The sequence below is a fragment of the Nelumbo lutea genome, chromosome 1, assembly GCF_056320005.1.
Source record: "Nelumbo lutea isolate HS-2025 chromosome 1, American lotus-T2T, whole genome shotgun sequence".
Lineage (NCBI taxonomy): Eukaryota > Viridiplantae > Streptophyta > Magnoliopsida > Proteales > Nelumbonaceae > Nelumbo > Nelumbo lutea.
The window spans coordinates 16860887-16887648 of NC_142684.1; the positions used below are offsets into that span (position 1 = coordinate 16860887).

General features: G+C 35.2%; 1 protein-coding gene and 1 long non-coding RNA gene across 11 annotated transcripts; both read right to left on the reverse strand.

The window, feature by feature from the left end:
- Window positions 1–3861: 3861 nt before the first annotated feature.
- On the reverse strand, window positions 3862–8089 carry LOC148873725 (uncharacterized). The gene is made up of 2 exons (XR_016099355.1): window positions 7720–8089; window positions 3862–4358 (listed from the first exon to the last, which is right to left on the reverse strand). It is a non-coding gene; the product is annotated as an uncharacterized LOC148873725 (long non-coding RNA).
- Window positions 8090–18462: 10373 nt separating this feature from the next.
- Window positions 18463–22880, reverse strand: LOC148873726 (uncharacterized). Of its 10 annotated transcripts, none has more exons than XM_088965675.1 (6): window positions 22548–22880; window positions 22138–22240; window positions 20179–21239; window positions 19077–20060; window positions 18797–18915; window positions 18463–18714 (listed from the first exon to the last, which is right to left on the reverse strand). In XM_088965675.1, exons 3-5 carry the CDS (start codon window positions 21223–21225, stop codon window positions 18877–18879), a joined length of 2070 nt encoding a protein of 689 aa, XP_088821801.1. In that variant the 5' UTR covers window positions 21226–21239; window positions 22138–22240; window positions 22548–22880; the 3' UTR covers window positions 18463–18714; window positions 18797–18876. The 10 variants fall into 10 exon arrangements, with proteins under 10 accessions (XP_088821801.1, XP_088821794.1, XP_088821793.1 ...); XM_088965668.1 differs by having other exon boundaries at window positions 22138–22247; window positions 22548–22798; XM_088965667.1 differs by having other exon boundaries at window positions 20179–21407; window positions 22138–22247; window positions 22548–22697.
- Between the last annotated feature and the right edge of the window lie 3882 nt (window positions 22881–26762).

Genomic DNA, 26762 nt, shown 5'->3' on the forward strand with positions numbered 1-26762 from the left:
ACTTTTCCCACATTGGAAAAATATTTAATTTGACTTGGGTTTTTAATTAGCAAGAGTATGGAGGCTTGCTACTATGCAATGTGCATGTATACATGTGCACATGCATGTATGGTGCAATAAGGTACTTGGTTTGATTTACGTGATAACTCTCTAAAACTTATAAAAGGGTGTAAATCAAATTGATTTTGCACACAAGTTTTTGCTTCTTACTACAAATCACTTGTGTATCTCTCAATCAAACTACTACCGTCTCAAAAAAAAAATTCTTTGGAGATTTTTCAACTTTTAGTAGTAGGTTTTACCCTACGTTTTGTTTTATACTGGGAATGAATTTATCAATAATCTAATAACAAACTCAATAAAATTAAGTGGAGATAAATAACGTTCAAAAAACATTGTCTTTAGATATGTCTTAAAGCTTCTCATCCAAATTTCTATAAACAATTTCAAAATACTAAATTACTAAAATTAAAAAGAACCTTAATATCTCACATCCCTAGAGAAAGTGTATATTGAGGCTGCTAATTCCCTTGCAAAGTTAGCAATTATCTTGTCCATTTGTGCAATTTGGATAGAGTAGCATATACCAAGAAATAATTAAGGGTAATAAACTTGAATATACCTTGAGTTTTCAATTCATTATTTGACTTAAATGTACTCAAATTTTTCAAAAAGACTTAAAGATACCTTTTGACTCTTTTACCCTTCATTTTCTTTCAAATTTTCAAAAAGAACCAAAGGGATGATAAATCTAAGGCTCTATTCACTTTTCGGAAAAGTTATTTACCCGAGTAAATGTAGTTACCTGGGTAAGTTTTTCTCGGAAAGCACTTACCTGAGTAAGTGCATTTACCCATGTTTTTTTATTTCTCATGTAACTAAGGCAATGACCATTTTAGCCATAAAAATTCATTACTAAAAAGAGCATATTTGTCTCATTCAAGTGTTTGGCAACTTTACCCCTAGGTGGGAAGGTTATTTACCCACACCTAGGAGATGGGTATCACTTACCTGCCCAAGAAAATAGACTTTCCCTAGTCCCCACATAAATGTGAAAGAAGAATATGAGATTCTTGGTCAATGGGAATCAAAACCCCATTGACCGAATTTCCCCCTCTCAAAATCCGAAAAAAGAATGTCCCCAAAATATAATGAGATTGATTGATGACCCCACCCGATTTAAGTCGAAATTTGGCTATACAAAATTCTGACGTTGGATGTTTTAACAATAGTAGATATCGACTATACGATACCATTTAATTATCGTGTTCGGAATCAGAAAGCTCCTCTTGAGATTGTTTGATGAATCCTACCCACTTCAAAATTTTGACACCATTTTATACCCTATAGAAGTTTCAGCATTGTTGATGATTCCATTATATCTAAAATGTGCTCAATTAGATAATGAAAAGCTCTTACTTCTCAATTTCAAAAAGATTGACGACTTTAAAAAGTGCTCTCTTACATAACCAGAAGGTCTCACTTCTCAGTTTAACTCACTTCTGAAAGAGAGCTATCGATATCTAAAATGTGCTCTCTTACATAATCAAAATTGTGTACAGTTCATCTATGAATGACGACTTATCAAATTTGATAAAACTGTGCAAAAAGAGAGTTACCATCAAGTGACTTTGCTTTATCTAATTAATAATAAAAAAAAAAGGTTTCGCCAGACAAACATGGGATAATGAACAAATGAATAGAGAGTAATGTTTCATCTAGTAAAAGGCAAAGGGCAAAATAGGATTTTAGAAATTTTAAATAAATTGGCATGTGACCTTTCATTGATAAGGGTATGTTTAAGTTTAATGGGGTAAGTCTATAAGGTATATTTAAGCCTTTTTAAAAAACTTAAGATATATTTAAGTTAATTAATGAAAACTCAGGGTATGTACGAGTCTTTTACCCAATAATTAATTGGAATTCCAGCATGTAGATTTTTTCTTATATAGAGAGCAGACACCCCACTTATCGGAGAGCCTATGCAGAAAATATTCATAGACTTATTCACTGCTGGTATCATTGCCTTTCTGCTTGTATATCTACAACAAATATGAAACTCTGCTTGTGAATCATCGAAGATGGATTTCAGAAGACGATCCCCAAACAAATACGAACCAGATTTGTTAAATCAAAAGAAGTCTTAGGTTATGTTTGGGAGTGCTTAAAAATAAGTACTTATTTAGGCCAGGTATACATCATTAAGTACTTATTGATGTTTCAGAAGTAAGCTTGAAATAAGTGCTTATTTTTTAAACTCAAATTTCCAACTTTTTTAAGTGCTTATACAATAAGCACTTATTCAATTTTTTTTCTTTCAAAATCATCCCTAGTTGAATTTTAAAATACCACTTATATATAAAACTATCCCTAGTTGAATTTTATGAAAGCACTTTTGTCATAAAAGTATTTCTGTAAAAGTGATTTTTATAAAAATACTTTCATAAAAGTACTTTCATAAAATTAAAAAAAAAATGAAAGACAAAATAGTAAAAAATATTTATTTTAGTGCTTATTAGAGAAAAAAAGACTACCAAACGCCAAATATAAAATAAGTGCTTATTTTTTAAAATAAACAATTAAAAAAGTTAGGTGACAATTGCAAATAAGTGTTTATTCGAATAAGCATTTGTTTTTAAGCACTTATTCAATAAACACTTATTTTTAACAAAAACACTCCCAAACATGACCTTAAAATGAATGTCATTTGGTCTTTCTCGCTTCAACCATGAGAAACCATATAAGCTAGTTCAGGGATATTTTCTCATTGTCTATAAAATTTGAGCCCATTTGGTTCAACCATTCGGACCTTAATTACCATGTTGAAAATTTCAGGTTTTGTGAACTGATCGAACTATTATAGAAGAACAAGCCATACTTTTAGTTTTAGAATCGTGGTTAATACTTAATAGTGATTGATCATTGTTCTTATTTTATCAACACATCATTACTATATTCCCTACTATAGTGGCTTTGGCAAAAACAAATTGAAGTTTCTAATCTTTCATATGGCGCTGACTGGTCCTGCACAAAGCAAGCAATGAAAGCAGTGAACCCACCATCTGGTTCACATTTTCCGATTGGGATGAAAAATCATGTAATTGGATTGATTGGTTATAAGTTTTTCCGGTATCAAGTCTTTCTAGCATCATAATCGAAGTCAAATTTAAATTAATAAAATTATAAAAATAGTGCAGAAAACTCTTTACACTAAATCTCTTAATTTTAAATTTAAGGTTATGGCCCTCAATCTATCATAAAGTCACAAACCCCATGTTCTCTTTAATCTTATCAGTGAAGAAAACAAATAAAAAAACAAAATTCATTCTTTCTCCTAGTTATTACCAATGAAACCAGCCTTTTAAAATCATGTTGTCCGAAACTCAAATGGGGAAATAGTTAATTACATAAAGTGAATAAAAATTAAAAAAATAAAAGAAATAAGAAAATATATTTTGATATGTAAAAAGTATAAAAAGAGAAACTAAAGCAAAAGAACTACTTTATCTTTTTAAACATTTTAGGCCCCGTTTGATTTGTGCAAATAGGGGTTTGGAATCGGAATCAGAATGGATTATTCTGACTAATTGTTTGGTTGAGTGGAATTGGAATCTCATTCCCATTTCTACTGGAATGGCATTCCCCCATTTGAGAGAATGACCATCCCCTGTCCCTTGGAAATGAAATCTTATTCCCACTAATTTCAACTTCCATTCTCATTTCTGTCTAAACCAAACAGACTATGGAAATTGACCATTCTAATTCTGAATCTAATTATGAATCAAACGGACCTTTTGAAATAATTGGACAGAGGTTGAGTATAAATAGGACATAGCGGGCATAAGTTACCACCGGAGTAAATTCTTTGCAATGAGTTTGTTCTACATTCTTTAATTGCAAGTGAAAGTTTACAAGTGCCTATATCGGTAATTTTCCCTTTAAATTAACAGAACCCCTTAAGAAGAAGATGAATATTAACCTAAACCTAAAAAAATAAAAATAAAAATAAATCAAATCAACATCTACTCTACTTATATACATACAATGTAGGAATTAGCTAAGGATGCAAATGATCTAATGAGAAATATTTTTTGTAACCAAATAAAAAGAAAAAAAAAGAAAACAAAACAAAGAACTTGTTAAAAGACACTATTTAATGGGGCAATCAGCACTTGCAAATATCATAATGGGCAGTTTGTCTTCAAGTGCTGAGATCACAGCCCATAACATTTTTCATGAAAATTCGGCCTTGGAGTAGGCACATATCTTGCTTATATCAGCTTCAAGTGCTTCCATTTGCGTCTCCATCACTCTCAATTTCTGATTCATGGAATCCAATCTTCTCTTTGCCACCTCATCTGCACCATTATCATATACAGAATTCAAGTTCTAAGGTCTGGCCAACTCCTAAAATGTATGTACTAGGACTTAGAAAAAATATAAAAAGCAGGGTTTTTAATGTCCACTATTGCCTTTCCACTTGTATAAATAAATAGAAAAATAGAAAACAGAAGGACAACATGGTTTACACATTCAACCCAATTAGCATACTGGTCAAGCCAAATAAACCTTTAAAACCCCACAAAACATATTTAATTTTTAATTTTAAAAATAAGGGCTTAGACCATTGTATGTTTTTTTTTTTTTTTTTTTGAGAAGATATGGTTTCCAATAGCTAAAGGATTACCTTAGTCAATATTTTTAATTGAATTTATAAAATAACTATTTTTTGTTAAATAATTATTTAAAATAACTGGTAGTTTGGTAGATGAATACCAACTACTGCCATAAAAATATCCATGGGGATCATGAGATGAGAAGAGATGCTAATCTTTGCCTTTAGTAATGTCTTTTCATGGATCCTACCACGTTTGTACTTTGTACTTTGTATGTAGGCTGCAAGTGAATTACATGCCCATTGAACATTTAACAAACAAATTCACAACCCTGACACCCCAATGCTTAATGCTGTTTGTATTGGCATGCAATGCCAACCAGCTGGTGGTAAGGTTTACTACTGGTCGTAGCAGAGACATGGGATTGAATCCTACCTGAGTTGGGGTTATGAGTTAGAGGATAGATTACCCCATCCCCCATCCCGTTGTGTCACAGGGTCATAAAGCATGTCCTATAACGCTCCACAACTAGGATTGGCAATCTTGACTTCAACCCATTTGACCCACTCATACTCACCCAATCCATTGGTGAGTCAATACTGGTCGAGCAACCCATTAGGGTCAAGATGAGTTGGGTCACTCTATCTATACTCGCCAAATCTCAAAAAACGAAAGTTGTAAGATTTGAACCCAAGCTTTAATGCTAACATCTCATAACAGTTCCAAACCATTGTGCCACATCCCATTTTGAGAATAAAAGTGAAATAAAATATATTTATGCAATTTCATGTTCACATACAATTTTATACAAAAACACTTTTACAAAAGCAATTTTATGAAAATGACTTTTATGAAAGCACTTTTACATAAGTACTTCACAAACTTTATAAAAGTACTTTTACAAAAACACTTTATGAAAGTACTTTTACGAAAACACTTTTATGAAAGCATAAAAAACACTTTTACAAAAAATATTTTTATGAAAGCACTTTTACACGAAAGCATTTTTATTAAAGTACTTTTATGAAAACACTTTTATGAAAGCATAAAATTGCTTTCATAAGTACATTTATGAAATGCACTTTTGTAAAAGCACTTTTATGTAAAAGCACTTTTATAAAAGTACTTTTATGAAAACACTTTTACACAAAAGCACTTTTATGGAAACACTTTTATAAAAGCATAAAAGCACTTTTGCAAAAGTACTTTTATGAAAGCACTTTTATGAACGCATAAAGCATTTTACAAAAGTGCTTTTATGAAAGTACTTTTATGAAATCACTTTTGTAGAAGTACTTTCATAAAAGTACTTTTGCGAAAGAATTTTTATAAAAGTTATGCTTTATTTTGCATTTTCTATAATTTTTCTGCATTTTTTGTATTTTTCTGCATATTTGCATTTTTTTGGTATTTTTCTGTATTTTCTACAATTTTTTTTGGTTTTTTTTTTTTTGCATTTTCTGTCAATTTTCTGCATTTATCTACAATTTTTAATTTTCGGTTATACAGGTTGACTTGACTCGTTTTTGTCACGTGACAGTCTTTAGAGAGATTAATCTCTCAATTTTTGTTATTTTGTGTATATGGGCCATCCCAACCCATTTTTGTATCTATAATTAAGGGTAGGTGGGTTAGTATAGGTGAGAGTGGTTAAAGGTCAATATGGATGGGTCAAGTGGGTCAGGGTGGGTTAGGGTTAGGGTGGGTTGTGACCTTCTTTAACTATGATTGGTGATGGGTCATGATGGGTTAGTGGGTTGATATTCAACCCTTACCCAACCCAACCCAACCCACTCAGTTGCCACCCGTATCCACAACACATTCCAATTGGGTATTTCAAACATCTCCCAATTACCTGGGAGATGTTCCTAATTACCAGGGAGATGTTCCTAATGTATTCTGATGTGCATGTGGGGCGCTGATGTAAACTTGAAGCCCAGATTTCTTGAAAGCCAAATTTACAGCCCAGGTTGAGAATATTTTCATGCGGAGAGCCCAATTTACAGCCCAGGTTGCAGAACAGGGAGAGCCAAGTTTGTCCTGCACAGAGTCGCCAAGGACAGTGATTTCTTATTACTTGGTCTACCCAGACCCAGCCCAGACCCGATCTACCGATACCAATACACCCTGCCAGGTTGCCACCAAACCCCATCTACCTCCTAACCTACAAATCCTTTCAATAGTACAAGCTTCCCGCCCCATCCCCACCTCAGACGAGATCACATCTCCGCCCCACGACCCACAGTTACATCCCCGCCATGTATTAGAAATATTTTCCGATGACAGTATTAAAAGCAATAATGTCTATCATCAGGAGATATTTTCAATACACGGCAGGAATGTGTGGGACATTGTGGGGGCGGAAATGTGAACTCACCCCGAAAGGGGAAAAAAAGGAACAGTCTTTTCCATTCCTGGCTCTACTTCTGACCATATACCAAAGTCGGTTGTGGTCATAGTCATAGATAAGGGTGTGAAGGCCTATGGCATGGTAGCATTTGGCTGGTCCAAATACTTGTAAAGACCGAATCATCTTCAATTCTTCATCATCATTTAAGCCTTGTTCCAATTATTTGAGGGTTATGCAAGTCTTATGAATTTGTCTTACACCTCTGGTCCCAAGCTGAATAAAAGAAAAGGGTTATGTCAGATTGGCAGCTGGCATTAAAATTTTTGCAACTCTTTGGTGATAGAATGACAATTACAAAAATTTGTTTTCACTTTGAGAAAAATTTACTTATCGTTCTGATGTAAGATGCAAAAATAGGATTAAATAATTCTACAATCCAGAACTTGTGCCTATATTTGAATTTGTTCCAGTTCAAATTATCAATCAGCTATTCGATTTTAGCCATGTTTAGACGTCTACAGAAAATCAATTAGAAGATCATTAACCAACTCTTCCCTGTCGATGCGAGTTTGTAAACAAATTCAAGAAACTGCCCGCATTATTCATTTAACCTAAAAGACTTAAATATAAATACATATAAAATAATACAAAATACAAAATTTTGTATTCTACATGTTTGTATTTATGCTCCTTCCAAATCGAGCCAACAAATAGAAAGACAGGTAAAAATTAGTAAAAAGCAGAAGCCCATACCAAAGTGAGCGACAAATTCAGTCATGGACCATATATGCTGGTTTATACTTAGAGCATCAGAATTGGAGTGGTCCGGCTGTGAGGTCTCCGAGCGCGGGATACTCCTGCCCTTTTCCATCTCAGCGACGGACACGATCGCCAAACAACCAGAGCTTCACAAAAGAGCTCGCAAGCTAGAAGAGAGACATGAAGACTGGTTCATATATATATATATGAAACAGAGGGTCAATGTCATGTGTAATGAATAGAAATAGAGATTAGAGAGAGTGACAGAGTAGACAAATCACAGATGGGATGGAACATGGAAGAAAGAGGCCAGGAAATTTCTCTTAATTTCTTTCTCCCCAAGCATAGATTGTCTATCCTCATTGTTTCTTTAACCTGGTTTGACTATTCTTGGTTGCATGAACGTTAGCGGTGACGGCATCTCAGCCATGCTTTAGTCTGCCATTAACTACGGGTGTTTAATGAATCATGTGAAGTCTATGTTCCATTAACCCTGATATCTACTTATCCCTTTTTTTCTTCTTTCTCTACTTTCCACGGGACAAAAGAACTTTCACATGGTTATCACTTATCACTCCATCATCAATTTGGACGGTTCAAAGTTCAAACGTCTCCATCAATTCCTCTATTAGCCAAATCTCAACAGTCAAATCTAGCATTCATGATCTATTTGGGAACGTTTGCTCATGACAAGGGAGATATTCTAAATACGAGTGTCATGTGAGTAGAGATTGAGCTCCAGATCTACAACTTCAATAAATTAACGTTTCACATGTTGTATCCTTTCCGTTTCTTGAATAGGGCATATTGTTTTTCATTTTCAGGGCTTCCAAAGTTCCATCGTTTACTTTATTGCTTTTGGTATTGCGGGGTCAGGGTGGGTGTGAAGTGTGATGCTTATGGATGTCAACGGGTTGGGTTCGGCACAGGTTTGTTTCAACCCTAATTCGATCCTCCAGCATCCCAATTAGAAATTAATTTGACCCGGCTTAAAAATATATGATTCCCGAACCTGATCTGACCTATAGGGGGTTTAACCCGATTCTGACATGGCTTGACCTGTATAATTTCAAATATATTTTTTTAACATATTTTGAAGACCTAAAATACATTAATTTAAGTAAAGAAATTGTTTTATAGATTGTAAGGTGTTATTTTTTTCATTTAAAAAAAGAAAGAAATCAAAATCAACATATAAATAAATTTTAAATTTTAAACCTATAAACTTATAAGAAGTCAAAATTGCAAGAATACTTGAAATGTGTGCAGGGTATCATGACTTAACGGGCGGATCAATCAAAACTTGAACCCGACCTAAACCCAGATCAGGTAAAAGAATCAAAACCCTAACCCAACTCTAAGACAAATATACTTAACCCTAATCCAACCTTATAGAGTCAAGTCAAGCCGAGTTTACATCTTGATCACGGGTTACCTATGTGATATACTCCCTTTACCACTTTAGACACCAGTCACACCACATTTCCTATAGCACTGAGTTCTAAGAACCAGGCCATGATATGGTTGATTCCGGATCTGCTATCCACAACAAGATGCCAACCGTATTAGTTGGTATGGTTTCTGGCTGTGGCTTGTTGTAGCAAAGTGACTCGGGATCAATGTTTTATAAACTGATCTGGAGGTTGAACTGTTTTTACCACCAAATAGTGGGCTATCAGTTGGATTGTTCAGGTCAAATGGTTGGGTTAGCAAAACACTGTACGTGTGTGTGTCATTTTGTGTTTAATTTATATTTTTTACTTTTTATTTATAAAAATAAAAATTACAATTTGAAATAAAAGAAAAGGTTTTTTGCACCTACAAAATTAACAAGGCAAGCCTTACCAAGTTTGTATATACATCTAATGTACAATCTGCAACTTAATGACCAAGTCGAATGGGTCAACCTCGTTTGAATCAGATGGTTTTTGATAAAGTCAATGTTTTTTATCAAATGACGGGTCTCGACCTTCAATAAAACCAAACCCAAAATCATGAAAGGGTGACAATTCAAATGGTTTAACCGGACAGTCAATGACGAAATGAAAACACTGCTTGGGATTAGGACTGCAAGTTGGGCCGGGTTAGGTCGAGTTGAGGCTAACCCTAGCCCAACCCTAAGTTCTAAACCCCAACTCTAACCCTAACCCAACCCGACCTTCAACCCAACCAGCCCAACCCGAAGTCAACTTTGGGTTTGGTTGAGCCCAACCCAACCTTCTTCCCATCCTTTAAAACCTCATAGAGTTTCTCAATTTTAGATCTTAACTCAACTTTCACTATATATATATATTAATCCTATGTTTCATTAGTATTTGTTTGTTGACGTTATTTTTTTGTTATTTTATTACAAAATTCAGAAAAATAAGTGTTAGAAATGACTATAATTTATTATGAGTTATGATTTACGATAGATCTTTCTTGGGCAGCAAACAACATAGAGGAGATAAAGAATAAAATTTTCAAAATACACAAAATAATTAATATTATTAAGGTTTTAGTCTTTCTGATTAAAGTAAAGTGATTATCTTAAAAGAAATACATGATACTATATGGTAGGGGTTATACAAATATCATGCATCTAAACAAATCAATTTATGTTATATATTAATATAACATATATTTATATATGACATGTACTATTGTTCAGGTTCGGGTTAGCTAAGAGGTCAACCCTAACCCAATCCGAAGTAAAATCGTGTTCATGAATTTCAACCCTAACCCGAATATCAGCCCAACCCAATCCAATCCAATCCAACTTTTTCGGATTGGGTTAGGGTTGGGTTCGGAACAACCCTGCCCAAGTTGCAGCCTTACTTGGGATCCAATCCCACCTTCACCAGGGCTTATGGGTTTGGGCCTTTGGAAAAAAATACAAAACAAAAAAAAAAAAAAAAAAACCGCTTCCCACAGGATGCTACAGCCGTACATACATCTCATGTATGGCCCCATAGCCATAGCCATAGATGAACATCATAAACATTCGAGATGTGTGGCCGTGGCATCCTCTGCACATGTGCTGGTAGCAGATCAGGTCTTGATAATGGTCGGCCTTTTGCCACTTGGATGGTCAGAAAAAGCATAATAAATATTTGTGATGGTCAAACTGTTGGCTCAGCCTCATTTTTGGGACTCCGAATCTACCGGAAACAAGACGTGGAAAATCATAAGAACATCAGTGTCAGTTGATGGATGATTAATTTGGGTACGTGTCGGTGTGGTTTCCACTTCTTCCTCTTGTTCAAGTTCTAGAGATAAATAATTTCTGCAAAGACTTTCTAGTAAACGCTCCTCAAGAAAAACCGAACGGTGAAGCTTCTACGTCTCTAGAATAATTTGGATGTTCCTCTGTGTACCGAATTGAGAAGTTTCCTTACCGAATTAAGTTTTTACATCTCATGAATGATTTGGATGTTCCTCTCCGCTGCTAGTTGATCTTTTGCTGTATGACAGAAAACTATGAAAAAAAACTAATGATATTCAAGGATTAAAATATCCATATCTGTGATGCCTAAATATGGGCATTGCTGTGTATCAATACAGATAATACTTTTTTTTTTTTATCTGGCGTTTGATAGCATTTTTTAAATTTCTAAAATCTGAAAATGTTGTTTTTTAGGTGCCACCTAGATTTGGGTTTAATTTGATTTTCATCTAAATAGAAAACAGTCTCCCTAGGTGCTTTAAGTGGCATTTGATAAAACTTCTAAAGTTTGAAATAGCTGTTTTTCAGATGCAATGCTTATTTGGTGTTGCATCTGAAGCATGATCTAAAAAGTTTTTTCAGATTTGAAATTTTAAGGCTCAAACCCATCATTTAACGCACTCAAACATGGCTTAAAGTCAAAATTACCCCTACTTCATTCTCTCTCTCTCTCTCTCTCTCTCCCTACCACCACTGTTGCAAGTTGTACCAACAACAATTCTCTCTCTCAAGAGGGTGTGTGTTAATAATAATAATAATAATAATAAATTATGAATTACTTTTACTAATTATTAATTATTGATTATTTTAATATTTTTTATTAAACATTAATTATTTGTTATTAATTTTACATGTATTATTTATTAATTATTAATTATTTTAATATTTTTATAGTCATTTTTTTAATTCTAATTGTTTCATCTATTAATTAGTAATTTTTAATTTATTATTTATTATTTATATTGTTTCAATATTATTTTGAAGTTGAAAATTATTTTTTATGAGATAATGTGAATTGAATTCAACATTTTCAAATAGTATGTTCTAGGGGAAAATAGTAAAATCAATGAATTCCAGATAGTAAATGGTTCATCCAACACAAACAAACTTACGGATTTAGAGCCTCTAAAACGTAGAAAAGCACGTGTTTCTTTTTCAGATTTTAGACAATATCTTTTTAACTTTTCAGATTTCAGATTTCAAATTTATCAAACACCACCTTAATGCACTTAAAGGCATTTCAGACATGGGCAAAAGACAATGAGCCCCCATAGAAATTTGAAATGACCCATAATACCCTTCATATAAGCCAAGAATTTAGATCATTTAACTCCTCCCTTGGTTTGAGAAAGGAGATTTGCCACTGGGAAGTTCTACTCTCTTCTTCTTCTTCTTTCCCACCACCGCCACTGCAACTCTTTGCAGCGGCAATTCTTTGGTCTCTCTCTCTCTCTCTCTCTCTCTCTCTCCTATCCTCCAACAACCGCCACTGCAACTCTCAGCAGCAATGGCAGTTCTTTCTAATTTTGTTCTTATTTAATGAATTATTTTTTACTTTTTATAAATTATTTAATTTTGTATTAATTATTAAATATTTTAATAGTTTTAATATATTAATTTGATAGTTATTAAACTTTTTTATTACTTTGTGGTCTTCATTACTATTTTCATTATTATTTTAACTCTTAATAAGTTATTTTTAATTTATAAATTGATATGTATTTCTCAATTTTATCCTTATTTTAATAAATTATTTTTTGTTTTTTATAAATTATCTTCGTATTAAATATTTTAATAGTTTTGAGATATTAATTTGATAATTATTAAATTTTTTTATTGCTTCATGGCCTACATCACTATTTTCATTATTATTTTAACTCTTAATAATTTATTTTTAATTTATAAATTGATATGTATTTTTCAAATTTATTCTTATTTTAATAAATTATTTTTTTATTTTTTTATAATTTACTCATGATTTTGAATATTATTTTATTTCGAATGTAATAATTTTTTTATGAAATAATGCAATTTGAACTCAAAATTACCAAATAGTCTATTCTAGGGGTAAAATAGTAAAATCAGTGAATTTTAGATGCTGAAGGTTTGATCCAACACAAACAACCTTCTTTTTTAGGAGCCTCTAAAAAGTTGAAAAGCAACTATATCTATTTTCAGATTTCAAACACTTTTAATATCTTTTTAGCTTTTCAGATTTCAGATTTATCAAACACTACCTTAATTTCATAATAATTAAAGGGTCTCATAAGAGATTTAAGACCTTTTAAGGGTAAATTGCTGAAACCTCCCCTAAAGTTGCTGACTGTTGTTGAAACCTCCCCTAAAGTTTGGTAATTGCAATCACCTCCCCGTGACTTTATAACATAGTTGCAAGTAGACCCCTCTTTTAAAATCCTCTACCTCTAATAAGACCCCAAATGTCCAAAATACCCATGTGGTTACCTTTGAAGTTGATTTCTACATACAAGAACAATACAAACTTTATGAACAACAGGAAAAAAGCGAGTTTAAGTTGTAATTTTACCTTTTTTAGTGATTGATATGAAGGAAAAATTTAGAAAATAAATCAATTTCAGAAGAGAAATTAGAGATTGATATGAAGAAAAAAATTGGAAAATAAACATTTTAATCACAAGAAACTGCATGGGTTTTTTTGGACATTTTTACAGAGGGTCTCCTTACTACTGTCAGAAAGTTCAGGAAAGATGATTGTAATTACCAAATTTCTGGGAGGTTTCAACAACACCAAAAACCTGAAGAGAGGTTTCATTGTAAAAATTTTAAAATATTTGTGATTTGTGCAAAGGACGTATGTTATCATATTGATATTATAATCGTTGGTTATACCTGTGGAACTAGAATCAAGGGCAAAAGATAAATCTGAAACGAGCCTATCGGTCACTAACCAGCCCTTCATGGATATATATGTATGGGAGGTCAAAGAGCTAGCACTACAATGACAAGATGAGAACGATCTACTTGAATTAAATGCTATTTTGAGTATTTTGTTGTCCTTCAAATGCAATATTGAATGGCTATGAGCATACAATTTCACCACTCTTAAGCCTTCAAATCTCATTATTTCAAGCATGGTTTTCAAAAATGGACCAGACCGGATGGTCGGACCAGAAAAATCGGGAACTAGATGGGGAAAATTCGGTTTCGTTTTTCCCCAAAACTGTTGATTTTGATCAGCAAACCACTGAACCAGCCGGTTAATAGTTTGAACCGTTCGAACAGTTTTGACCATTTTTCAAATTTTAATTTATTTTATTTTATTTTTTTGTCAGAATGGACTGACCATTCAGGTCGAACCAGTAACGGACCCCGTTCAGTCGCGGGGTCGGTTTAAAAACCATGATTTCAAGAATAGACATGAATTAAAATGATAGGAAGTGACTATGGTTTTATATGAGAAAAATGTATTGATGAATCGCTCACCGTATAAACATGGAATACAATGTATTAGTCACAACAGAAGTGTTATGTCTGTGGTTTGAATTCTTTGTGAATTGGCTCAGAATTAATTTGATAAAAAACCCAAAGGCAAAATTTCATAGTGGTTTGTGATGGAAGCGTAGAACTTGTACCGGCCTATTGGTTTTAACCGAATACGAAGAGTTATGTACTTTGAGGGTTTTCTCTCTTGTATACTTAGTCTTTGTTTTGTGAGAGAAAAGTGGTTTATGATTTTCTGTGAGTGAGATTATAAGTACACAGCTTTGCCATCCTCTCCATTGCAGATTGCATAGTGGATTTCTGCTCTTCTTTCACCCGTAAACGTAAGCTATAAGCTGAACCACGTAAATCTGTGTATCCTCTTTACTTGTTTCTTTTTATCTCTGTTTTTCTTTTGCTTTTGGGTGCCATTGAAATCTATATTTCTGGGTTTTGCACAACATTTTTACATGAGAAAAATGTATAGGTGAATCACTCATCATATAAACATGGAATACAAAGTATTAATCACAACAAAGGTTGTGTGTTATAATTTTAGGCAAGAGCCTCCAAGTTGAGCCTTGGGGCGTTTTCAAGGCATAAGCCTTACGTGCCTTTTAAAACATCAGTCCTCTTACTCTGTAGACGAAATATTCATCATTGATCACATTCTGCAAATGCCAAAACATTCAATTTGCTTTTGCTGAGGTTATGCCTAAGGACAGGAATTAGAGTGCTGTGGTAAGCCATACAAAAGCTAAACCTGTGCATTGCTCTTCAAATAATGCATAACTTGGCATTTATTCCCTCATTTGTGCATATCGGTCACCTTTTTTTAACCTTGCCAGGTTGCTTCTAAGGTATGGAACCACTTAATCCTCCTTTCCAGAACGCCTTGGTTAATATTAGTGAGTTGTTTTCTACTCAACTTGATTTTTTGTGGCAATGTACTGAAGCAGCCATTCTGTGGAGTATATGGAACAAGAGGAATGCTAAAATTGTTGGAAGTGAGGCACAAAAGATACAGTCCTTAATTGATCTCATTATGGGGAGAACCATTTATTCAATTTTGATTTGTGAAGAATTCAATGGAGCCCCAGGCAGTTGTAGGATTTTCAGCTAGGAGACAGTAAAGATTGGTTGAATGGAGGGCCCCAGAGGCAATCAAACTAAAGTTGAATTCCTATGGTACCTTGGGCTTCAGCGGTGCTATCAGAGATGGCAATGGCAGTATCCTCCTTAACTTCTCATGGCCAGTGGATTTTGGTAATTCTTTGAAGGTGGAACTTCCATCTCTGATTCTTCAAGGTTTCAAGCTGACCTCATAAACTGGATGGAATGAATATGGGGATTGACAAGTTGTCATTAACTAATTACAATCTGGAAAATTTTGGGCAACAATGCCTCTTGCAGTCTTATGTGCTATTTGGAAACAAAGGAGTGGCAGGATTTTTGCACACAAAGTAAAACCCTGAGGAGGTGGTCATCAATATGTCAACAGACATGCTTAAATACTGGATTTCCAACCTAAATTGCTTTAGAGGGGTGGAATTTTCTTCATCTTTTTTGAGCATAGACTTTTTTGGGGGTCCCAAAGATGTGTATACTATAATGTACAGAATCTTTTTTGTACAGAGGACCATGTATACTTTTTGCTAATTAATACATTAAAATGATACTTTACCTTTTTCCAAAATGCTAAAATCTGGAAAGGAGGTATTCTGGATGTTCAGGTTCTTGCTTAGAGAAGCTAGAGAACATGGGCTGAGAACCTAAATGCCTCGCTCAGGTGGATGCCTAAAACAGATAGTCTAGCTGATCACCTAGCCAGAACAGGAGTCAGTGAGAAGAATCTTGTGTAGAAACACCTAGGCCAGAGCTTGTAAACTGTACCCACATCATTACCCCTCTATAAAAAATAAGAAATCCTGATATCATCTTGTAAACTGTACCCACATCATTATGGTGCAGGAAAGTAAAGTGCCAGAGCTTGAAGAAACTAACCCTGAATAATTAGGTCATGCCTGAGTTCAGTTTACTAGCTTATTATATTTAATATTATTATTATCCCAACAAACTGTACAAGAAAGACATACATATTCCCAGTGGTGCATTAGGAGCTATCTTTTTCCCTTTCCTTTCTTTTCTTTTCTTTTTTATTCAGGTTGTAGGAGTTGATAAAAAAATATGCATGCCTTCATTTTGATTGCCCAATTTTGGAAATTTACGTGTAAATAAATGATGAATGAGTTGATTTAAATTGCAAATCGTTGAGTGGAACGCTTACCATAATCATTCCATAGAACAATGTTTAACAAATAGAGGATAGTTGTTCTTTTTCTGGCTTTTTGATTCCTAATAAATCAAGTTCTACCTCTCATTTATGAAGTTTTTTACTAGGATTCCACAATGGTTTAAATTTTTAAATTACGTAATGATTTGACTTGTGAATAGACTAGTGCCAGAGGTTTAGGTTCATATCCAATCCACCTCTTCCTAGGCCCCGGATGGCCAGAACCAGCACTAAGTAATAGCTGTAGTTGTCAAGGTGCTGAGGTAAAGATAGAGGACAGGAGAGAGAATTGTTGCATAGGTGTCATCTAAGAGATATTTTTTATATAGAAAACCATGGTTAATTTAGCTTGTTTCTCTAGCTTTTATATGAGTAGTTTGCTTCCCTAGTTGAAGTAACAACTAATAACTAGCAAACACTAAAGGTGATCTAAATTTAACAAATTAAACATTAGAAGTAGAATGCAAACAACATTACATAGTCTGAAAAATAAACCTAGACGGTGGAAATCTTATTCTGTTTGTCCAAAGAGATATAAAGAGAACATATGTGCTTGTGTGTACAATAAACCAAATAATGGAGAAAAAAAACTAAAAAAAAAAGGAGCAAAGCTCGTGACATGTTTAATTTAGTAAAGATATACAAGAGACAAAGTGTGTGTTTACATGTTTTAATTGCAGAAAAAAAGAACAATCAGGGGGGTTGACCCAGGTGGGAAGACAAGAGAGAGAGAGAGAGAGAGAGAGAGAGAGAGAGAGGTAAAAGAAGCTTGTTATGATTAATACCATGCTGAAGACAACTAGTTAAATCCCTAGCACAATGAATGCATTATTTCTGTTGTGATTCTCCCCAAACCCATTTTACAGATTTGTAAATTGAAAATTAGGCTCAGTTTGGAAGGAGTACAAATGCAAATTTGTACAGTGCAAAACTCTGTATTTTATATTATTTTGTCTGTATTTGTACTGTACATATTTGTATTTGTACTTCTTCCAAACTAAGCCTTAATTTATATGATGACCTTTTACACCCTTTTACCTTAATCAATATAACGCAATATAATTTAGCTACACTACACCGAAAGTTTTTACACTCCCAATATGAGAACACAAAGGCTAGGCATAAGGCGACCACAAGAAAAATGCTTTATCACCTAGGTGTAGCCTTGACAACTTCGGTAATAGCCTTTTTAACGAAGATCAGTTAGAAAGGGAATTACCCAATGTTGGTCTCAACTATCCAGGGTTGTATGAGAGGTGGATTGGATACAGACCTAATTTTTGGCACTTCTTGCACAAGGTGGCAACTTTCAGACTCAAGCCCTCATCCTCATTCCTGTCAGCCTTGAGATTTTATCATTGCACCAAGCAATGGCCCCTAGTTCCAATAGGTAATTAATGATAAGGGAGCCAATTCTTCTGTATATAAATGTTGTTGCCTATTATATCATCTGGACACTTGCTGATTTTTAGATGAATTGGAATTCCATTACTCCATGCCATTCTATTTCTTATCCTGCCTGGTCCATGTTTGAAATTTTTTCCAGTGCATATCTAAGAATGTGCATGTGCACATTTTTAGACTTTTAGCATAACCTACTGAACCCCACCTCTTTGGGATGCTCTTGAAAAGTGAAAAAAGAAACCATGCATACAGGCAAAGACAACCAAAATCTATGGTTTAACCTTTAAATAAAGAAAATTAAGGCACCATAATAACATAGATATAAGATAGGAGAATTCAACCCACTCCTCCAGAATAAACATGTGGAATGCATATATACATTGGCAAAGAAGCAGCTTACTTTGTTATTACAGAAAGGTTGTTGCTTCGTTTTACAACATTGTAGCCATAGGAAACCAAATACACCAACAAATTTGATGTTCAACAAATTGGTAACCTTTACGTGAAATTAAATTTTGAGATGCATCACTTTTGATCAACTCCATGGAAGAGAAGAGAATATACAGTAATTAGCTTACATGTGTACTTCTGATACAAAACGATAACTCCAGTGCTGAATCTCAAAGACCTATAATAACATGAGTAAAGATTAAAAAGAAACCATCTACAAGAAAGAATCACTGAATCAGTGTAGAAAAGTTCTTAGTTACCTTTTAGCCCATTGAAACCTGAATTTCAAAGATGAAGTAAATGAAATGGTTCATGGAATTCAGGAAAGGCTTTTCTAGTTCTATGTTCCAGTTTGCTGGGATAAAGGAGTTATTAGTTCCTGACAAGTCACACGATGCAAAAGAAAACAGGTGTATATTAATTCAATTAAATTCAACTTCACAAAGCCTTATCCCAAATATTTGGGGTCAGGTACACAATTATAAATAGAAACAAGGAAATTGCGAACTAGGAAAATAAAAAAAAAAAAGATCACATTACCTCAGAAAACCATAAATGGCCAGTGTTCACATTTGAAGATTTGACAATGGTTTCCCACTTTGGATCAACAGAAGTTTCAGGAATCTGCTTCGTAACATTGAACCGTGTACTTTGGTACCGTGAAGAGGGATTCCTTAAGGGAATGGAAGGCAAGGTGCGCGAAAGCCAAGATTCGGATGGTGATTTTGGTAGAGGTGGAGCAAGCGGAGAACGAAAAGAGCTTATGTAAGAAACGCCTTTATCCTCTGATTTTAGAGGTTGGGGGTTGTCAAAATCCAATTTTTCATCAATAAGCCCTTTGGGACACAAGACAAACCTCTCCTGATCAAGAACACTATCTTGTCTAAACCCCTCTATTCTATCAATGTTCCCTCCAAGATTTGACCTGTCAGAAGTAGGGAGATCAGAATCAGCAACCCTAAAGATCTGAGGTTCCAATATGCCTTTATCATCAGGAATCTTCAGGTGGTTAATAATTTTAGTGTAAGACTCAGTGGCAAGATTTTCTTCCACCACCAAACCTTCAACCAGAGTTTCAAAATCCTTCCCTGAGCTATTCATCAACAACTTAGCATCTGGAGAACTCGACTTTGAATTTGAAGTCTCCACAATATGTACAGAGTCTACATAGAGAGTCTTCTCAACTGTAGGGCTCACTGAGCCTGATTCTATTTGACTGTTCTGATGGAATAAGATTTCTCTTAGACTTTTATGGTCTTTATTATGTGAATCAATACCATTAGCCTTAAGATTTTTAAGTTCTTCAGGAATGCCAAGAAATCCTGATCCTTCACGAAAAGAAGACTGGCGTGTTCCAACCCTGCAAGGTGATATCCTGCTGGGAGCTGACTCATCAGGTGTCTGAGAATCACTCCAATAAGTAAGATGGTTTGATTGACTAGTCAGCTTACTCTCATCCTCAAGAACACCAGTACGTTGAATTCTACTAGCTAGTTTGTGCTTATAGACAGCATCCCATGAGTGCTGCAAAGCCACATGAACATAAAAAACAACAAAAATTCAGAAATACACACAAATACATGTAAATGTGTGCTGACAAACATACATACACACACACACACACACAGAGTTATAGAGTTACCTCATCTTTGCTTTCCTTGTGAGATCTAGCATATGTAGTTTTCACCTGTTTGCCAACCTCACGGACAGAAGACACAGGCACTCGAGTCCTAACTTTCATCCCTGGGACTGGGTTTAGAAGGCAAAAAGAACCCTTTAAGCACAACCGAGGAAATAGCCCACAAGCATTTGCTGATAAATTCCCAGTGTCACCATAGTCATCTTCATCTTCATCTTCACTTTCTTCTTCCCCTTCATCCCGGGGAAACTGTTGTATCATATTAGGCCTATATTTGTATTGTGGAGGTCGTGTATCTCCACTTACCACCTTCTTGGTCTCTCTCGGTTGTTCATATGGCAGAGGTTGCTTTCTTGAAGTGTACTGAGGCATCTCTGCAGCCACTGCTTTCGCTGCAGGTAAGAAACGGCCCAACATGAAATCTCGAGTCTGTGGGTCTGTCAAGAAGGTTCCAGATGATCTTGTATTAGGACCATCCCATGCACTCATCCCAGTCACACTACAGTTCAAGAATGATTCAGTTCTTGACAGTGTTTCAAGTGCATCCGTAAAGGCTTCATCAGCATCTTCCTCAGTATCAGCATCCCCCTTTTTTTTCAAGATTTCCTTAGATTTTTCCAATGCATTTAGATTATTATCCAAATAAGAAATTTTATGGTCAGGACAATCATTATCCATTTGGGCCTTGATTGCACTTTGATCTTCAGGTTCCTTGTTTGAAGACTGTTGCTTGACATCCAAAACCCTTCCTGGTGGAAGCTTTGGGGCAACAGGAGGGCGTTCAGTAGCTCGTGGTTGGGCCCCACCTCCATCCTTAGGTCTTCCTGGGATCTGTTCCCACAGAAAAGGAACGGCACCAGGATTACTAACAGGCCCTGATTTCAGCTCCGATTTATAATAAGGAAGAGAGGGAATTTTTGGCTGAGACTTCACAATCCTCTTTCTCTCATCTCCTTCTGAAGAAGGTGATGCAGATGCAAAACGCCTTACAGATAGAAGTGGTGCATTAAAGTCCAATTGCTTTTCCTCCATAAGATTTTTCAGCATCATGAACTGGGTGAACTCTACAAAGACAATGCCCCAAAATCCCAATTCGAAATTCAATCCAACCAGGCATAACTCTAAAATCTGAAGGAAAGATGCAAGAAACAGACCACAGAACAAGCCATAAACTTCAACATCCCAGTTTGTGCCCAATCAGAAACTTCCCATAACAATCTCAATTCTTGACTCTTTAAAGAAAATGGAAAGGAAGAATTATCAAAAAATAAATAAATGTTGTAGATTTTCCTCCAAACAAACAAAAATTGAATAGGAGCGCTTGAACAGCAAAATGATGCAGCAATTCTAAACTGAAAAGTCCAATCAAGAAGAAGAAAGTATTTTTAAAATGTCTCTAATTTTCCTAGGAAAAAACAAATAAACAAAGAAAATTATTCAATGAGTGAACAGATTCTTCACGTAGAGAAAATAATAAGAACTAATAATTTCCACAAAAAATAAAAGACAATAAAATCCTATTCACCACCAGACCCAGAAAAATAAATAAATAAAAACAAGAACAATTTACATAACGAGTTCCATTATAGTCTACTGAAACTGGAAACAACAAAATAGCAGGCACCTATAGCAGAAAAAAAAAACAAATTTTTATTCAAAACTGATCACATGAACGACAAAAGGTGCATAATTCCTAATTCACTCTGAAGCTCTGATCAACCAGAAGAAAATTAGAGCATCTTAGAAAAAGAAAAGAGAAAAAAAAAACAGCCAATCAGAAACACTTCAAGGATGATAAGGACACCAGATGTTTTCCTATTTTCATAGCCCACAAAATAAAAATTTATCTACTTACGCCAAAAATATATATATATATCCCTCAAGAAAACCAAGTTCATTCTCAAAACCCATAATCGATATGTTCATTGAAAGAGTCATCCAAGGTTGGAGATAGAAGGTTACCTGCTTAGAATAACCGATCCAGAGAGAAAACCCGTCTTCTTTTCTTCTGAAAAGATGGACAGAGCGACAGTGATTTCAGAAGTGATGATGCTCTGTCCACTGTCTAGACTCTAACACCAAAGAAAAAGATAAAGGGTTAAAGAAAAGAAAGAGAGAGAAAGAGAGAAAAAGCAACTGAGGGATAAACCCCTTTGCACGCTTTTCGCTTCCTTCCCCTTCCTTGCTTACCGCGCCTTCAAGTTACTCGCCGTTAATGGAAAATCGATTATTTTTCATTTATATTTTCTTCTACCAAACAAAGAAAAATGGTATGATTTTTCCTTTCCCGTTTATCTAGCTCTTCTTTTAGAGCTTGCCTGGGATCACGTGGACAGATTTACGAAGTTTACAGAGAAAAAGTAGTCACTCACCTCACCGTCGGGAAACCGTGAAATCTCCATATCTGGACTTGAGACAACGGATTTCACGTCCCCTGTTCGAGCTGAGATTATGAGAAAACAAACAAGGCTGCATAGCTTTACTAAAATAACCTTCCTTATTGCGAGTACTACGTACGATTCCTTGAATGCTGAGAAGGTAGGAAACTAGGAATATTATCATTCTAGGCTATCCTTTTGGGAATTCAAAGCCAGTTGGCAGTTACTCTTTTCCCGAGTTGTTCAAATGAAAATAGGCCAAAAGGGTGAAAGTATTTGTTTGCTCTTTCTCAATTCTCATTATCAAGTGAATTCAACTACTTAATTAATTTAACAAAGACAACTACGCTGATTATATATTTAGAAAAATCCCCACTCGAAGTTTGAGTTAAAAAGCTTGGCAGATTGAGTAAAACTTACAAAACACAGAAGTACTTTTTTAATTTTATGACGTACAAACATCTAATAAAAAGGACTTCCACAGGCGTAAGGCAAGAATCCAACATTAGAATACTAGAGTGGAGTAACGTATGCTTTGGTTCTTTTTCTCTCCCACCGTGTAGGCCCTCGTTTTTCGTCGGAATTGGAACCCCTCAGTCAACAACCAAACGACCCTTTAAAATAAATAATTCAGAATATTAGTTAAGGCCAATATAATAAAAGCATTAGGAGGGATATAAATTATAATATTGAATACGTCTTGCATGGCGTTTGGCTCCAATTATGGAATTTATTAAATAAAATTGAGGTTGTGGGGCTGAGACTGATTAATCATGTGATGATGGGTCCCCTTAAACCAATCATCTGGCATCGTTGTATGGTCATGACCATCCGATCATGTAGATTACTAGGGTTTTTTAGGGTTAGTAGTAGGGTGGAGTTTCCCATTAGTAAAATCTTTGTAGATGTAGATATGGGTGGAAGGAATTTGGATACCTCCTTAGAAAGTGTGGGTTGTTGGACTGAATTGGCTTTTTCCGAGTGAAGTCGCACTCAGGGCAAAAAGAAGGCAATCAGGATGTCTTAAGACGGAAGGGAAGGGAATTCCGAATTGAAACCCTACCACAATAAGGTAGTCAAGGATGCTATTGATACCTTTATTGGGCTATTAAAACATCACACATATTCTGAAGAAATGTTTGAATCTTAAGTTTAGAATTCCTTAATTAAGCACATACATATTCCCTTTGGGAAGAGTAAAAGAGAAGGAAAATATACAAATGAGCACACATTCCCACAGCTAAGTGAACTAGCTGACGCCCATGTAGAAGACAGCAATCAGTCCTCACCATCAAGGTTATGAAATGGCACACCCATATAAACGAACTAGCAAGGTGAAATTTTATGCATCAGGAGGATGCTATACTTATAATTTAAGGTTCAAAGTATCGATATATCCCGATATGAAACAAGGAATATATCCTTCTTTGAACCACCTTATGCTCAATTAATACGTAACAAAATTTTGATCCTTGTTACGACTGAAAGAAGTATCAAGACCCAAAAGGATTATCAGGCAGACATTAGTCACAACTAGGAGAGGGGCAGATTTTGGAGACCTGGCTCTGGAGGTCAGTGTTAAGGACATGAGTGGGAGTTGATGGATAATATCAATGTGTAGAGTTACATAGAACAACGGTATATCCACCATAAAAGCTATAAAGGTTTGAAGAGAAAAAATATGGAAAATGCTAAAAATAATTGCAATAAATTTGATATTTATTTTGAGGGTAAATTCTTTGTACTGTTTGGAAGGGGTGCAGAGTGACCATCTCACTCTGTTTTTGCAGGTGTGGGTTCAGAGTTCACATCAGTTCCACACAGCCCATCTCAACCGTGTATTAGGAACCATCTCCAATTGACAAGTATGGGAGATATTTCCAATACATGCTGAGACGTGCATGTGGAGCCCTGATGTGATCTCATGGGATCAAACCGTGTAAGTACAGCTTCTCATTGATAAGGTCACCGGACCTCACCTGCACCTCCCTGTCCCTGCTGTCTCCACCCTTTCATATATAATACCAAAATAGATAGATGACATTATTTTTTGGCCCTAAATATTTAAGTAATAAATTTGTCCTGAAATCAGGATGCAATTAATTTCCTCTAACTGCTTCCCCATGGAGCTACGGTACGTATAGGATAGTACATATGCCAACAATCAAGAGGTAATTGGTTGCATTTTGATTTCAAGGCCAATTTTATTATCAAAATTACCTTTTGTTTTTAACAATTATTACATTAGGTATAGTTTTATTTATTAGTATGGAGTAAAGTATTAGACAAACATGAAATAATATACTTAAAAAAATGAATATAGTTTAAATATGACCCTAAAGATGGATAAATAAATAAAAAAATAGAAAGAATTTTACTATACAATTATAAATATTCAAAATGTCAAAAACCCCATTCTATACATTAAAGCCCGCTGGTAAGTTAGCATCAATTCCAAATTGATACTCACTCCAACTGTACTTTAGGCCTAAAAATTCTTAACACTAGGCTGAACTATCATTCTCCCATTTATAATTTAGCAATAGATATGGCTGTAAGAAATGAATGGTAAACCACAAATCTAGCCAATTTCATTTAGTTTGGACAATGCTTAATGATGATTGGTGGTGCGCAATCCGACCGGTCCTAGTTGTCAACGATCTTGTCTCTGACTGGAGCAAAAAGTGCCTGAAACAGGGATAAAAGTGAGTATCTCCGGGGAGGAACCCGATGAGAATGCTCCGAAGCTCAAGTTAGTATCCTCAAAGGCAAGATGATAAACCAGATGGCGCAAAGTTCACATACCTCGTTCTTGGGGGGTAGAGAGCCTTTTATAACCACTTTGCACACTCACTCCCAAACTTCTGTCAGGTCGGGTATGATTACCTGCGCTTCTGCCAATTCGGGTGTCCTCACCTCTGCTAGGGCAGAACCGCCACTACTCTCTTTGTCGGAGCCGTCTCTATAACTGGAGATGGCGGTGGCAGGTGGCGGTGGTAGGTGGTCGTTGGAATGCGGCTGTCAAGCGTCAAGTCCCAAGTCAATCAGGTGCACCGCCAATAGATACGGACTCCTTTGGTATCAGATACGGTGAGGTTGTTCAGTTCGACATCCCGGAGGCGAAGTGCTGGAGTGGTGTGCGAGGTGAAGTCTTGAGTTCGGATAGAGATGTGGCCCGAACTGCCATGGGGCGGGCCAGTTCGGGTTGTTGCCTTTTGTAAGGCTCGGGGTCCAAGGGAGAGCTCGTGCTCCTTGTGGGGAGTTCGGACCGCGGGTTCCTCTTTTCAGAGTTCGCACTTTGGGTGTACTGTTGTGCCGAGTTGTTGCCTTTCCACGTATTGAGTAGTTACGAGGTTGGGCCAAATCTTCCTTCATCAATGATAGTTTATTTATTAGTATAATAATTGATTCCTTTCACAAGTTGGTGTAAGAATAGTCTCGAAAGTCCAAGTATCATATTTAATTATTAGCACTCCTCAACATAGAATATTTAACTAATAGTTTATAAATATAAATATATTTAGAGTTTTTCTTTTTCATAATAAAATATTTTTAGAAGTTAGGGAGTATGGTTTGGTCCCCTATCCCCTAGATTATTTTCATTGACAAAATTTTAAGGTTCCTACTCCCCACCTCCACGTAGAAATAGCTTATGTGGGCTTAAAAGAGTTGTAATTTGGTAAATGAGATCAATAAATTTATCTGCATTTTTGTCCCCTTTAATTGTGACATGCCCATGTAAAAATTCTTCAGCTAGAGATGCAAATAGATCGGGTTGAATAGGACACAAGTAGAATCCCCACCCTGGTGGAATCAATGTTTTTACTAAATCGGACAATGATCGGTTAGGGGTTTGGTTCCTAGATTGAACGGTTTGACTGTTTGAATCGAACGGACAGTTCATTCTAACAGAAAAATTAAAAAAAATTTAAAAAACAGTCAAAACCATTGGACGGTTTGAAGTTTGCAGATCAATAATTTGTTAACCAAATCAACAGTTTTTGGCAAAATAACGGTTTTGGGGTAAAATGAAACTGATTACCTGACCAGTTCCCAGTTTTTCCAATCTGACCATTTGGTCCAATCTGGCTTTGAAAGCCATGGGTGAAATGGCATTCAATCAAGGGAGTGTAAAAAAAATACTGAAAATGCATAAAATTACAAAAAAACAAAAAATTCCAAAACAATGAAGAAATTAGTAGAAAGATA